Raw genomic sequence first — 14961 nt, forward strand, 5'->3', positions numbered from 1 at the left:
CTCTGTGCTGTTCCCCAACCCACATGGTGAATCTCTGAGGCAAGAAAATCCGCCAATAAGCGCAGGACCCACCAAGATAGAGGAGGAACTTTGTCACACTATATAGATAGATAGATATGTCTTTTGTCTGGTGAAAAAAATTTCCTTGGAACCTAACCCCCTCATTTACATTAATTCTTATGGGGAAATTGGATTCGCTTAACATTGTTTCGCTTAAAGTCTCATTTTTCAGGCACATAACTACAACGTTAAGTGAGGAGTTACTGTATTTGTTTAGCTTCCCATGAGTAAGGTGTAATGAACGACTTCTACTGAATAGCTCTTACATGATTGACCACTTTCTTTCCCTTTCACTGAGTTCAGACACACTGCTTATAATATGAGTCTATAGGGAGGTAGTTTTGCTTTCTCAGGAGGTACAGGACTCGTATAATTTTACAAGTCAGCGTGTCTATATTGGACTTTGAGAGCATAATACAGACATTGGGATTGTTTCTCTTTCTTTCAGTAAAGATGACGTGGAGAAGTGTAAACAGAAGGATTTACTGGAGCAGATGATGGCTGAAATGATTGGAGAATTTCCTGATCTCCATCGAACAATTGTATCGGAGCGAGATATTTACTTGACCTACATGTTGAAGCAAGCAGCTAAGCGAATAGAACTACCTCGTGCTTCAGAAAGTAATTGCTTTAAAGCAGATATATAACTTGTGTTTAGCAAGCAATATGTTCTTAATGTAGTACTCCATGATTTTCCTTCCTCCCGGAAAATCTGAAAAGTTTTGCCGTCTTGCTTTGTAGACAGGTACCATGTGTAATAAATGAGATGTCTTCATAAATTATAATGCTTAAAAAATAAGGGAGAATATTGTTAGATTAGTTTGACAGCCTCTTCTACCAGTAGAATGAAATTCTTAGCTTTACGAGAGTGCTTTGAATAATGGATTCCTCCTTCCCATCATGCCTATGTCAAAACAGGAAAATACTAATTAGGCTGCTAAAGTTTGAAAAATGCAGGCATCAATATTACAGCACAGGATGGGACTCAAGTCTTTTTATAAAAGCAATAATATACTTCAGGAGGGGTGGGCATACTGAATACTTAGTCTCTAAAGGCACTTGGCTGTCACTTTTGTGATCCATAATCCTTTGGGATGCATAAGCATAATAAGTTATGGGTTATCTTATATCCAATATCTTAAGAAGATATTAGATGTAACTTTAGTGTAGGTCCACCGAGACTGTCTCCCACTTTTAAAATTTCACAAATATTGCACTTGGGTCTCTGCTGCTCCCTCACGTGGTGTTTCCTCCATGCTACCAGCTGGAGAAGCAGCAGAGGAAACTGTTGACAAATCATTCGTTTTGCTGTCAGTCCCATTTGGGTCATGAGGGAAGCAGGAGGTGTCAAAGCAACATGTGAAGGATCTCCTTCTGCTGTGGGGTCTGGAGTTCTCTGAGCAGAAAAGGGGATAAAACTTACCACCACTCTCCTCCCAAATACGTCAGCAGTAGCGGAGGATAGTTTGTGCAGTTTCTCTGCATGGCACTTCCCATGTGACCCAAGAGGACCAGAGTGAAACTGCTCAAAATCACATCAGTTTTGTTCTGCTGCTAGAAACGCTCTATGCAAGAACATCACAGCAATGGCCTCATGCGTGATTGAGCCTGGTGATGAGAGATGATGGAGGTAAAGGGGAGGGTAGATTAGATTCCATCACTGAAAAGGAGATGCTACAAGGGACACGAGTAGAAAGGGGCTCCACCCAGCATCCTGCTCTGCATACTGGGCCCTCAACATGTTGATACGGTGGCTCCTGCTTCTCTTGGTGCTGGAAAGCAGGATGGGCCTAAGACTTACCATTGGGGAGGGGTAAGGAGCAGGGACTGTGGTGGGGGAAGCAGGGACTCCTGGAGTTTGGGAGGGTATAGTGGGGGGCTCCCTGGGCTGGGGCTCCAGGCAGGGGGTGGGTGTAGTGGCTTATAGGCCCAAGGAGTCAGGCTGAGGGTGGGCAAGGGAGGGTCAGGCTGGTGGGGGTGGGGTTCCTGGGGGGGGAAGAAGAGAGGTCAGGCTGGTGGCAGTGGTGGAGGTACCCGGGAGAGGAAGAGGAGGGGGTCAGGCTGTGTGGAGAGGGTGCCTGGGAGGGAAAGGGGGGGTCAGGCTTGTGGTGATGGGGGGACACCTGGGAGAGAGAGAACAGGGGGTCAGGATGTGTACATGGTGGTGCGTGGGAGGGGAAAGTGGGTCAGACTTGTGGGTGGAGGTACCTGGGAGAGGAAGGGGGGGAGTGAGGCTTGTTGGGAGGAGGGGTCGCACGTGGGAGATGAATCGGTGGGGAAGGCAGTGGCCGTTTTTTTGGTTTCTTAGAGGTGGCAGCCCTATTTGGGTTCTGACCAGGTTTGGCCCAGCTGTCCTCTGACTCCCCTCACCATGACTCATGACTGGAAGGGGGGGGGGGAAATGTCAGTGAGTGGCATTGTGACCTGGCACACACCATCACAGTGCCACTCAGGTTTGGTACCCTAGGGAGATGCAGACAGGTTTGGCACCCTAGCGGCTGGGCTGCTTCTTGGCTGTCTCTGGGATGGCCATGATGATCAGGGCCACGGAAGAGATGGGGAACTTCTGGGTGGGGTCTGGTTTCTCAAGTCCCTTTTCAGGATTCAGCTCATCCGTGACTTGTTGGGCCTCCTTGCTGGCACTGGTGTCATGACCTATCAGGTGTCTGCTTTGGGGTCCTGGTGGCTGGCCATTATGGCACCCATGTTTCTTCTTCCCAGGGGTAAAGAACCAGCTTTCCTGCTCCCTCAGCTGCTGAAGCCCAATCCCACAATCATTGTCTCAGTCCCTTATTTGTATTGATTTGGACCAAACTTGCGTCCAAAGCCAGCTAAGACTCAATGCCCCTTCCCCTTAGGAGCTGGTAAAGTTCCTCTTAGTTCTGCCTGTTTTTCAAAAGGCTGCAGAGTTTCTCTGGCTCAAGAGCCTCCGAAACCCAGTGTACCAAACTACTTGCTCTTGTGTGATTTGTACGGTCTCCAGCAAGTTTTGTGTTCATCAGGATCACTTTCCCTAGAGCTGCAGAGCCAGCTGAGCATGGTCCAGCTCATTTCTAAATCATGTTGCATAAATGTAGCCAAGTGATTAGCCTACTTAGGTAACGTTTCCTAGACAAAAAGGAGAGAGTGGGTATTAGATTTTTTTTTTAATTAAATTGCCGTGTATATTTAAATATTCTATCTCTATTAATATATTTCATATTTGATTTTTTTAAAGTCTCCTCTGATATAATAATAAATAAATGTAGATTTTTCTTTTATTTGCAGACTATATATCTCATGCTCTTGTTTAGTTTAAGGGAGATGGGTGGGCTCCCAATTCCATAATGCATAGGACCCCAAAACTCTCTAATCTGGCCCTGCTGGTGAAGGGGGAGAAGAGAAATAAAAATGGGGGGAGCATGGAGTAGAGGAAGGAGAGACAATGAAGCAAAGAGTGGAAAGGGAAAACAGTAGGGAGGACAGATAAAAGCTATTGGGAACAAAGAGAGAGAAAATTCAGGGGAGAGATGAGGCAAAGACCTCGGGGATAGAAGAAAGCAGCTGGATTTTCAAGGAGATTGTATCTAAGGCTTTTCATTTATTGAATTGTTAGCTGAAGAAGTCTAGCGCACAAACTGTGTGTGTGTGTGCGCGCACGCGTGCATGTCACAAGCAATTTATGGTGTCCGAAAACACTAGCGTGTGAATTCCTTAGTGAATCAGACAAAAAGGAAAATCTTGTTTGTGTATTTATTATTTATATGTTGATTTATCCCCATTATGCTGATCCACCATACCTGGCAGAGAGAACCAGAATGGCACTAGTTATGTTTCTGAAGTGTTGCTGCAGCATTTACTCAAGTTGGGGGGCTAAAACCTTATGCAATGTTTTGAGGGTCATATAATCAAATAGGACCTCAAAATTTGCTCCTGTAACTTTGGTGGGCTAAATAGTGAGTGCATATTAGAAGGTGATTTGAGGCTCCTTTTATTTATTTTTGAGCGAGGGATACTAAGTGCTTGAAACACAAATTGGAAATGCCACTCCCAAAACAAAAATAAAGACAACCGTCAGATGCTTTAAAAATAGGATAATTGCCCAGTCATGCAAAGAGAACCAGGTGGGCCAAACTCTGTACTACTTAGGATCCCCACTGAAATCAATCGCACTGTGTAGACAGAGGGGTCCAGTTTTGCAGAGCTCCCTTTGCAGGCTCAGGGCCCAAATGCGTTTTGCATTGTACCCTGATGGCCACTAGACTCAGGTGACCTAGGTTACCCAAATTCCAAAGATGGTCAATGGAGAGGGACTTATCACTGTATGTGAGCTTCCAACACCAAGTGCTTATTGGTCAACCTTGACTCCCAGCTGGGTATAACAGGAGAGGAGGTCTCTCATGGGACAAGGTGTGAGATCATTCAGGGCTTTATGGATCATTGCTAAAAACCTTGAATTCTGCCCTTCAAAGCAAATAAGAAGGCAATGCAAAGACTTCACCCAATTTTATGTGCTCACGGCAAGCCGTACTAGTGATGAGCTGCATTCTGCCCCAACTGGAGCTTCTAGGACTTAGAGTAGCCCTAGAGGTAGTCAAAATAAGTAGGTTTTTATTTTTATTTTTATTTTTGGAGGGGGGAGTTCAAAAGAGAATTTTGTCATTCAAAAATTTTCATGTTTAACTTTTTGAAAAAATTTGGTTCATGTTTACTGGGGGTAATTGTTTGAAATTGTTGCCTTGATATAAGAGATTGCTTACAGTGTGGCAATGTTTTTCTCACTGAAGAAGAGACTGATATATTTTTTTCCCCCCTCTCCTCTCTTAGCTGAACCCAGAAAATGTATCCCGTCTGTTGTAGTTGGAGTGGTTGGGATGGGTCACGTGCCTGGAATAGAAAAGAACTGGAACACGGACTTAAACATCCAGGAAATCATGAGGTAACTTCCTCTCCTCTTTGTATGTTGATTTCGTAGCTACTCCACTTTACAATCTGCAGTAGCCTTTGTTTTTAATGCTTATGACATCTTGCTCAGGTCACCCAGAACGGTGAGCCACACTGTTACCAGTCTGCCTCCACAAGAGTGAGCTATGCTGCTGCTAAGCTGTGTGTCCGCTCCCCACTTCACCAGCTTGTCTGCTTTGCCAGCAAACTCTTCAGGACTCTGTCAGTCCAAACCTTGCCTTGTAGGTAACAATCAGTGAACCCCAGTTCCCGAGAGATGTCTCTCTGGAGTGTCCAGTCCCTCTCACTGGATGCTGTTATTAAGTTCACTGCCTCCAAAGAGATGGCGCCCACATTAGCTTGTTAGGTTAGCTGAAGATCCACACTTCACAGCAGCACTGAGAAAGTTTTGTAATAACACATGAATAAGTTTATTAACAAAGAACATAGGTTTAAGTGATTTCAAGTAAGAGTATGCTGTGTTGTTGAAGCCATGTCGGTCCCAGGGTATTAAAGACGAGGTGGGTGAGGCAATATCTTTTATTGGACAGACCTGAAGAAAAGCTCTGTACGGGTCAAAAGCTTGTGTCTCTCCCCAACAGAAGTTGGTCTAATAAAAGATACTATCTACCTTGTCTCTTCAGGTAAGAGTGAAAGAGATATGAAAGGTTATTAACAAAACATGCTTTCTAGTGACTAAAACTTAATGTCGGCAAGTTACAATCTTTGTCTAAGCAGGTCTCTCACCTATAGTCCGTTCCCAGAGACGTCAACCCCCTTGGTTGAAGGATCCACCTTTCTCAGATTTCTAGAGCTCTGGCCTCTTGGGTCCTTTAGTGGCCAAAATGTTTTTTTGTTTCTACTTATAATTCCTAAAGTCCATCGTCTCTGTTTCAAGAGCCAGGAAGACTTCCTGGGGTATAGCTTCCATCCCTCTTGTGAATGCTAAGTGATCATCCCCCCTGCTTGCTAGTTTGATAGCTCCGTTTACTGTATGTGTAAATGTACTTCCCTTGTTTCTGGGCTTATCAGGCTCAATTTACATTGGAGACACAGTCAAGCAGGCAAAACAACATTTCTTTTTCTAGGACAGGCTGGGCTTATGCATGCTTGACAAACACCTTTTACAAACATATTTGCAGCACACATCTATAATTCTTTATGCTCTGCATGTACATGCGGGGGAGCGGAGGGATAGCTCAGTGGTTTGAGCATTGGCCTGCTAAACCCATGGTTGTGAGTTCAATACTTGAGGGGACCATTTAGGGAAGTGGGGTAAAAATCTGTCTGGGGGTTGGACTAGATGACCTCCTGAGGTCCCTTCCAACCCTGATATTCTATGATGATTCTATGATTCTAATATGTCATTCATATTTGGGTAGGATACCTTACATGACACCTTTTAGATACAAGTTATGACAACAGTGAGGTGGGGCAATGTGTGTGCCAGGCCTGATGTGAGTAATGGTATGGTGTGCCCTCTGCCAGTTGGCATTGCGGGGCGCTGTGGGTCACAATGCTACAGCAGTGAAATGGTGTATAATACTTGCAGATTGTTCTTACAACAAAGATGAGAGAAGCTGTAAATGGAAAAAAAATGAACATAGCTGGATTTCCGGGGTGATGCATCTGATCAGAAAATGGTCTTGCCATAGAAGAAAATGTATTTATCTGTGTTTAGTGCTTTTAAAATGAATGTAGGGTACGTGATTCAGAGGTGAAACCTGCAGTATGTGAAACAAGAAGCTTCAAATATACTTTAACCAAAGAGTGAGACATTGTTGACCTCTGGGCTTTGGTTGTATTTGGGCAGCACTGCCTCTTGAAGTGCAAAATCACAGTTTCTCATAATCCATTTACTAAGAATAGCAGTGAAACTGTGGCAGAACAGGAGACTACAAAGGCTAGCCCCGCCTGCTCAGGATCTTGGACAGCTGCTGTCCATGCTGCCATGGCTTCACTGCTATTGTCGCTCAAGCTAGCTTTAATTTTTCAAAGCTAGCATGGGTGTGTCTACATGTGCTGCAGTCACACCTCCGGATTTGCAGTGTAGACATACTCATAGTACCTTTGGAATTCAGCCCAGATCAGTGGGTTCCAGAATTCACCATTTGATTCCCTCTCCCCCCCTTGAATCTATCATGCCCCGTTATTGTAGTACCTGAGTGCCTCAATTTCTGTAATGTATTTATCCTCCCAATACCCCTATGAGGGAGGGAAATCCTTTTATCCCCATTTTACAGAAGGGGAACTGAGGCACACAAAGGCTTGCCCAAAATCACATAGGAAGTCTGGGAATTGAACTCAGGCCTTCCAAATCTTAGGTTTGTGCCCTAAAAACTAGACCATATCTTTTGATGGCTGGTTAGTAGTCTCAGTCCAGTTGCTAGTGGACAGAGATCCAGATCAGAGTTACAGTAACTGGCATTATTGGTACATTTGTTTGCATTTTCATTAGTGAGGTTGAAGGCTGAATGGCGTGGAAACTGACCTACCTATCTTCATGCCTACACAAGGGATCCCTCTAAGTCAGGCGTAAGACATTTTGACTGAACTGACACTACTCAAGGCTGTGACGGTGGAGGAGTTGTCAGTCCAGCATCTTTCATAAGGCACTAAGTTTGCTTAAATTCTCCCTTTTTTTTTAATAGTATAAATAGGTGTGGCAGAATTTGGTTTTTTTAATTTTTTTATAATTTTTGATATTGATAATTTTTAAGCATTTTTTTCAATTTTTCAGTTTACACTTTCACAGTTGCGGGAAATTGTGGTATGGGTCAGACAAAAATTATTTAATTACAATGGGTATCGATTCAAAAAGTGAAAGCTTTATAACTGTTGAAACACAAATTGTCAACATCACATGTCAAAATATACAAAGTAAATATCTTCAAATTGAGTTCTAATTTAAGCAGCATTTTTCTTACTTTGCCTATCTGTAAGGTTTGATTATAACCAAATAATGGAAATAGTTTTGTCAGTTTGTGTGTGTATGATGAAATTGATGTTTACAGCCATTTACTGATAAAAATCGAATCCTCCCAAGCCTAAGTATAAAGCAAGTAATAACCCTCAGAGTACAACCATTCTCAAACCCCGACTTCTTGGCTGGAGGATGAACTTCCAGCTTTCTCAGCATATTTGAGATGCACAGTCTGTGGGGTTATGGCTATGTATTCTCCGAGTATTCTTCCTAGATTTAAAGTTCTCTTGCTGTACTGCAGATACCTTTATTATGCTTCATGAGGGGCAAAGTGCTCTGGAAATAACCTTTCTTAGGATTCAGAATCCAAACATGTATTTCCATTTACAGATTTTTGGATCATCCCATATTGAACTTACTGCTAAGTGCAACCCCCTTTGGGTTTATATTCAAAGGTGATTTAAATTAGTTGAGAGGCTGAAAAAGAGGGAAAAGCAACTAATAAGAGGATGTAAAAAGATGGAAGCTAAAGTAGTTGTATCTCTATTCCCCCCCCTCCCTCCCCCATGCTCTCTCTTTCTAAGTTGTACCTTTTTCCAACCCCTCAAAATACAAGATCTTGTTTTATATTAGGAAACTTATATCTTTGTAACTAAATTAATTTAAAATCAACCTAATGACCCTGTGCAAATCTCTAATATATGTACAGATTTAACCCAGTTTAAATCATGGTAATATAGTTTCAATTTAAACCAATTTGTCTGTATTACAGGATTGCACCAATGTAACTAAATGTAAATACACTTATTTATACCAATGAAACTTTTCTAGTACTGGCAAGTCCTGACCCTCTTTAAATCCTCATACTGATGTTTAACTTATGCCACCTCACACATCACCTTTGATTTTGGTTCTTTGTAGTTAGATGAATAGTCACATTAAAAACAATTCTGTATAGATTTAAATTTCTCCACAATACTCCTGACAGTATTCTTTGTGTTTGTTAGGGTTTCTGATGGTAAAAGAGGTCAAGCTCCTTAGGGAATTAAAAGTTGTGCCCTACATGACTGGAAAGGTCATTGGTCCAGATCCTCAAAAGTATTTAGACTTCTACTGATTTCAGTGGAAGTTAGGAGCCTAAATACTTCAGGATCTAGGCCATTACCCTTAGATTTGGAATAAGATGTTGGATGTAATCTATGACCTTGAAAGAATCATTTGCTCTGTCTTAATATACCTATTCCATGCAAGGGCTCCTGGTACTAGTAAGGAAGTGTGTTGTAATGGCAAACATTGTGGCAGAAATGATCAGCGTTTAATGAAGATAGGGAAGGATCTTTTTCTTCCAGCTATGTGGATGATAACTTTGTCTTTATCACCTTTACTTCAGTGTGCCTCCACCGTCAACTTCGAGTAAGGTTCTCAGATTTGTCATAAAGGCAACAGTTTTCGGACTGATGGGATATGGCTGCTACCGGGTAGGACAAAGGACAGTTCAATTTATTCTCTCGATGCCAGCAACACAGAACTGTCTTCAGAGGCTGACGGAAATTAGACCTCGACATTGAACGCCCAGTTGAAATACTGTCTGGAGATAATTGCAGAAATGAGTTTTAAAGACAACACATGCTAATTGGGATGAAAAAGAGGGACTGAGGATTCTTGTCATAGGTTCCATTTGATGCTGAGCAGTGCTGAATTGCTGTGAAGTAAATGGGTTGCTATTAAAAGCTACACCAGCTGTGACCTAATGAATAAGTCTGCTTCCTGATAAGTGTGTGGTATGAAAGTACATGATTCCAGTTTGAGGTAAATGAAATATGTTACACATATATATTATATATCATATTATATATTATGTGTATATATAATATATATTTATGATGATGTAGTACAGACAGCGTAAAGAGTGTATATTCTTGACTTTTTTCAGAGGAACAGAGCAACATAAGGTAACTTAATTATGTTTCCGCTCAACAGCGCATGGACACCTCTGAGTAGTGTTTCGGTATAATAATACCAAATGATCAGTCCTGGTGCTAAGCACCTATAAAATGATTTAGAAGGACATCTTCTTACAGAACATTTTGTATACATTTAGGTTTTTTTTAAACTTCAGAGCTTTCAAAAAATATCAGAATGGTACAGGCTGTCAGACGTACACCGCCAAGTTTCTTTGAGCCTTATTAAAGAACTGAAACGTTGCCTTTAGAATTACACCTCACCTTACAGACATCAGTAATAGTTTTCTCCTCTGTTGGAAAGGTATGTACCTTTATCAGCAGGTGTTGGTTAACTTCCAGTGTTTACAGGGCACTCTGTTCCTTTTGGATTCAATTATTTAACCATATTAGTTAGCCAAATCCTGTTGGCTTTAAGTTCAGTATTGTAAACTTTTGAGGCTAGAACTACTGTCTAATTTACTTTTCACGTCGCAAAGCTTTCTTTATTTGGACAATATGTCTGGGGTTGATATGCAGTACTTGACCTTACTTTTCTCCCCCCACACATGCAATGTTTTGTTTATCAGTATAATTTTTCAGTGGATGAGTATTTTATCTATTTAATAGAAAGAAAAGCAAAAATCAATTAATTTTTTTAACTAGCCATGGGGTTTGGAGATTTTTTATCTTTGCTGTTTGTAGAATTATGGGTATGACTTCAACTACTGTAATGTTAAACACTTCTTTTTTTTTCAGTACATCTACTTCTAACCCTATGTTCATTATGTTTTATAGTTCTTTCTGTATCCGTAAGACAGGATTGCCCTTAATTATAAGTGCCCTTGGAAACAATCTATTCCCTCCCCAATGGTATAGCAATCATAATTGTCATATCAATAATGTTTTAATCTCTTTATTTTATGTGAAAGAGGTCCATGTGCTACTGGAGCTCGTATGCAATTGAAAATTGGTTGAAGTGAAGTCCATATCTGTTCTCAGGGCCGGCTCCAGGCACCAGCAAAGGAAGCAGGTGCTTGGGGCGGCCAATGGAAAGGGGCGGCACGTCCAGGTCTTTGGCGGCAATTCGGCGGCAGGTCCCTCACTCCCTCTCGGAGGGAAGGACCCGCCGCCGAATTGCCGCTGAAGAATGAAGCGGCACGGTAGAGCTGCTGCCGAAGTGCCATCGATTGCGGCTTTCTTTTTTTTTTTTTCTCTCCCCCCGCCGTTTGGGGCGGCAAAAAAGCAGGAGCCGGCCCTGTCTGTTCTGATACCTTTACATGGGGAGGAGGAGCTGAATCTGAGGGATGGCAGCAAGGAGAGGTTGATTTTGGTTGTCATACAGTTCAATAAGGTTAACAAACTGTGCTTGGTTATTATTAGGGTATGTTTTCAAAGTCTTGTGTGGGGGAAATGTCTTCACACAATCTATTATTTGCCCAAGATTTTTGTGTGTGTATCCTTCATGCAGTGTCTTTTTAAAAGCTTTTTCTCTTTAACCCTAAAGAAATGAATGGCCTAATCCTGTTTGCATTTATGCCACTGACATCACTGGCGAGCTGGTGTGTCTATTGGCCTGGTACTCCAGTGCCTTGCACCTTGTGTACTTATTTAGATCCCAATCCAGGAAACCACTTATGGAGATGCTTAATTTAAAGGATGTGTTTAAATCTATCCTGATTAAAACACTTACTTATTTAAGTGCTTTTCTGAATTGGGGCGTACACCTGTGCAAGGGAGTGTAAAATACTGCCTACTCAGAATGGCTGTATTTCATACTCACTTTTCACAGATGTAAGTGACAATGCAGGACACAGCGGAATTGGGTCCTTCGTCTTCAGTTTTCTATTTATTAATGTTTGAAACAAGCAGTGATCTGCATTGAGCTTGAAGGCAGAATTAGCAAATAACTGACTAGAGTGACCACCTGAATTCTGAGTCTTGATTTTTTGTAATAATTTAATAAACCGTTTAGCAGTCATGTTTGAATAATTTTATTACATTTTTATGTACATTTTTAAAGAAAAAGCTTAAGCTCATTCTTCTCCTGGCGTTAGTGACCTACCAAAAGATTGGGAGTTCTTTCCCCTCCTGAGATTTCTCTAGGAGGTTTAGTTCAATGTATTAATGTTTTGCTTTAAAATATCTGTGAACATATCTGTGCTCAGGTAATTTTACACAAAAGAAAAAAAACTAAGGAAAATTGCAGACAAATGAGCCTTAAATTTGGGTGGGGCTAGCACTAAATGATTGTCTTGGAGCATTTTCACATGTTTAGTGTGTTATTTTTTTCCACATGCGCACAATTACCCGCACCCCTGGAAAATGGTTACAATGTCCGTTACTCTTTGATTTTTATGACAATTTGATTATTACCAAAATTTATTGTTTTAAAAAGTGTATTGTTTCCCCCTCTTTGTCTCTTAAAATATATAAACAGATTCTTAAAACAAGCTGTTTGTTGATGAAGAATTTGTTCTCAAACTGGCAGATCATCAAAACCCACAAGTGTTTATCCTGGGGCAATCAAATGCCTGATGAATTTGCAGACCTAACAGTCCTATGAATCCACATATAAGTGGTATATGTTGTATACTCGATGTGCTATACTATCTGTGTAACATGCTCAATGTTTTACCCTCCATTAATTTCCTTCTGTGTTCTAGAGTCAATCATTTAAGTGTTAACAACATCCAGTGAAATTTAAACATATGTTGAATTGTCCCAGCCCTCACTCAACCCTGTGAAGCCATATTGTACTTTTTGGTAAACTGTGCATTTGCTTTATGCATTTGTACATCTTATGTAAATTTGAAGTATTTTTAACAAGCGTGTGCCTTTTAGTCTACAACAGTTTCAAGTAAACAGCAGTATGTTCTATGTTATCCAAATAAAATATTTTAACCACTGTTTCTCTTGAAGCCATTTATTTTTGGTATTAGTCATCATTTTTAAAAAACAAATACTGGTTAACTAAAGTAGATGCAAAATATGCACACCACCTAATGTATTTTTCTAAACCATGACTATGGTGCTGAACAGCTTGGCCCAAATCCAGCAAAGCACTTAAATCCGTGCTTAAATTTGAGCACATCAGTAGTTTCATAAGAAGTAGATCATGTGGTTAAATGCTCTGCTTTGGATTGGAACCAGACCACTCAGTGGTTTGAAGGACTGAGCATCATAAGAGGCTAAAGGTGAATGAATTTGTGGCAAAATAAAAGAAGAATTTATTTAATCTTGAAAATTGGACCAGGTTAATCAAAATAACCCTTGCAAAAATATATGTGCAAAGCTTTAATTTTAAGTCAGGATAATGTTCATATTTGAAAATAAATCCATTTGTAACAGTTAGATATATTATAGTCAATTTACTGATAATAGAATATTCTATGCGATTTGCCACTCAACTGCCTATACTCTTTGTATACATTCTTGTGGAGAAAGGGAGCTTATGCAGCCCTCTGGACATAAGCATTAAGTCCTATTATCCTTTTTTAGGCAAAACTCCTGCTGATGGCAATGTGAGCTTTGACTGAATGAGTGCTGAATAGGCCATTTAGATGAGAAGCAGACGCTGTTTTTAAATAAATGTTAAAATAAAGTGCTGGCCATGGAACTTCCCTCTGACATGCCACTGAAATAGTTAAATGAGTTCTGAAAGTACTGTCTCAGTTGGGGCCCAGTCTGGCAAGGTGTTGAGTGGAGGGGGGTCCTTGTTACCTTCCAGAATTGGATCCTCATTTTGCAGCTAAAAAAAATGTATCGGGGCCAAAAGAAAGTCTTAAAGTAAAACAAAAATGACTACACTTCCGGAAAAGATAATCAGTTAGCTAACCCAATAGAAATAATACACAATGATTGGGCAATTCAGTATACAAAAGTGCTGAGGGGAGGTAGCTAAATCAAAGGAATGCCATGCTCTCTCTCCTCCCACCTGCATCCCTTCTAGTATGTTTTTAATCTACTCTTTTGTGTAGGAATAGAAGCCACCTGCTTTTATAATCTATTGTTTGTTTATCACTGCTGTATACAGACATTTGGCCAAGATAGTATTTATGATGAAAGGTCTTTTTTAATAGATGCTGACATAATACTGAATCAAATTTAAATTATTGAATTAAAAATCAGCCAGAGTTGCACAGGGAGTTGCTTATTTGAAGCTATGCATGTGAAATGTAAAACCCTTTTTAAAGTGCCAGTTATGAGAAATATAACAAGTTATCTCAAAGTGCCAGACAGTAGTGGGAACTACACATTAAAAAAGAGGAAAATTGTGTCTTTTGTGTAATTCTAAGACAAACTTGTAGTTATTTGCTGTTTCCCTCTGAAATTAAAATAAACTTTAATTTTAGACTTTGGTGTTGCAGGACTGTTTCTTTACTGCAAGTCTAATAACTCCTATCTAATAACTTATATTTACAGCTGCACTAATGAAGGGTCATATCCAGCATGGGGCTAAACTCATTCACCTGCCTTTTGATATTGACTAAGTCTGAGGCCTTGGCTACACTTGCAGATGTACAGCGCTGTGAGTTAAACCTGACTTCGTGCAGCTGAGTAGGGAAAGCGCTGCAGTCTGTCCACACTGACAGCTGCCCAGCGCACTGTCGTGGCCACATTTGCGGCAATTGCAGCGCTATTGGGAGCGGTGCATTATGGGCAGCTATCCCACAGAGCACCTCTTCCCATTCTGGCGCCGTGGGTTGTGGGAAGGGGGTGTAGGTGCGGGGCATTCTGGCTCCTGTCCCAACGCCCCGTGATGCATCGCTTCGCATCCCAGAAATCCCTTTGTTTCCGTCCACCTTTGGCGCCATCTTTCAACGGTTTCTGTGCAGCGCGATCTGTCTGCGGGAAATGGAGCCCGAACTGCTGAGGCGTATGCTGACTTATGTCGCCAGCACGTCACGTTTGGCTGTCGAACTATTCCTTAAGATCCAAAGTGAGAGTGAGGAGTCCGACGATGCTATCGAGCCGCGTAACGCGTACGACACGAAATTGCTTGTGGCATTCACGGACATGCTCAGCACTCTGGAACGCCGCTTTTGGGCTCGGGAAACAAGCACCGAGTGGTGGGATCACATCGTCATGGAAGTCTGGGATGACGAGCAGTGG

The 14961-nt window shown here is 41.3% G+C and overlaps 1 protein-coding gene across 2 annotated transcripts in view; it reads left to right on the forward strand.

The window, feature by feature from the left end:
* Window positions 1–10903, forward strand: part of TRABD (TraB domain containing) — a 58027-nt gene extending 47124 nt beyond the window's left edge. For both annotated transcript variants that reach the window (XM_026648938.1, XM_026648939.1), the window contains 3 exons: window positions 509–681; window positions 4867–4978; window positions 9297–10903. In XM_026648938.1, coding sequence (XP_026504723.1) covers window positions 509–681; window positions 4867–4978; window positions 9297–9474 — 463 coding nt within the window. In that variant the 3' untranslated portion in view covers window positions 9475–10903. The remainder of the gene's footprint in view (window positions 1–508; window positions 682–4866; window positions 4979–9296) is intronic.
* The last annotated feature ends 4058 nt before the right edge of the window (window positions 10904–14961 follow it).

This window comes from Terrapene carolina, unplaced genomic scaffold (assembly GCF_002925995.2).
Source record: "Terrapene carolina triunguis isolate 2854851 unplaced genomic scaffold, T_m_triunguis-2.0 Scaffold68, whole genome shotgun sequence".
Taxonomy (NCBI): domain Eukaryota; kingdom Metazoa; phylum Chordata; order Testudines; family Emydidae; genus Terrapene; species Terrapene triunguis.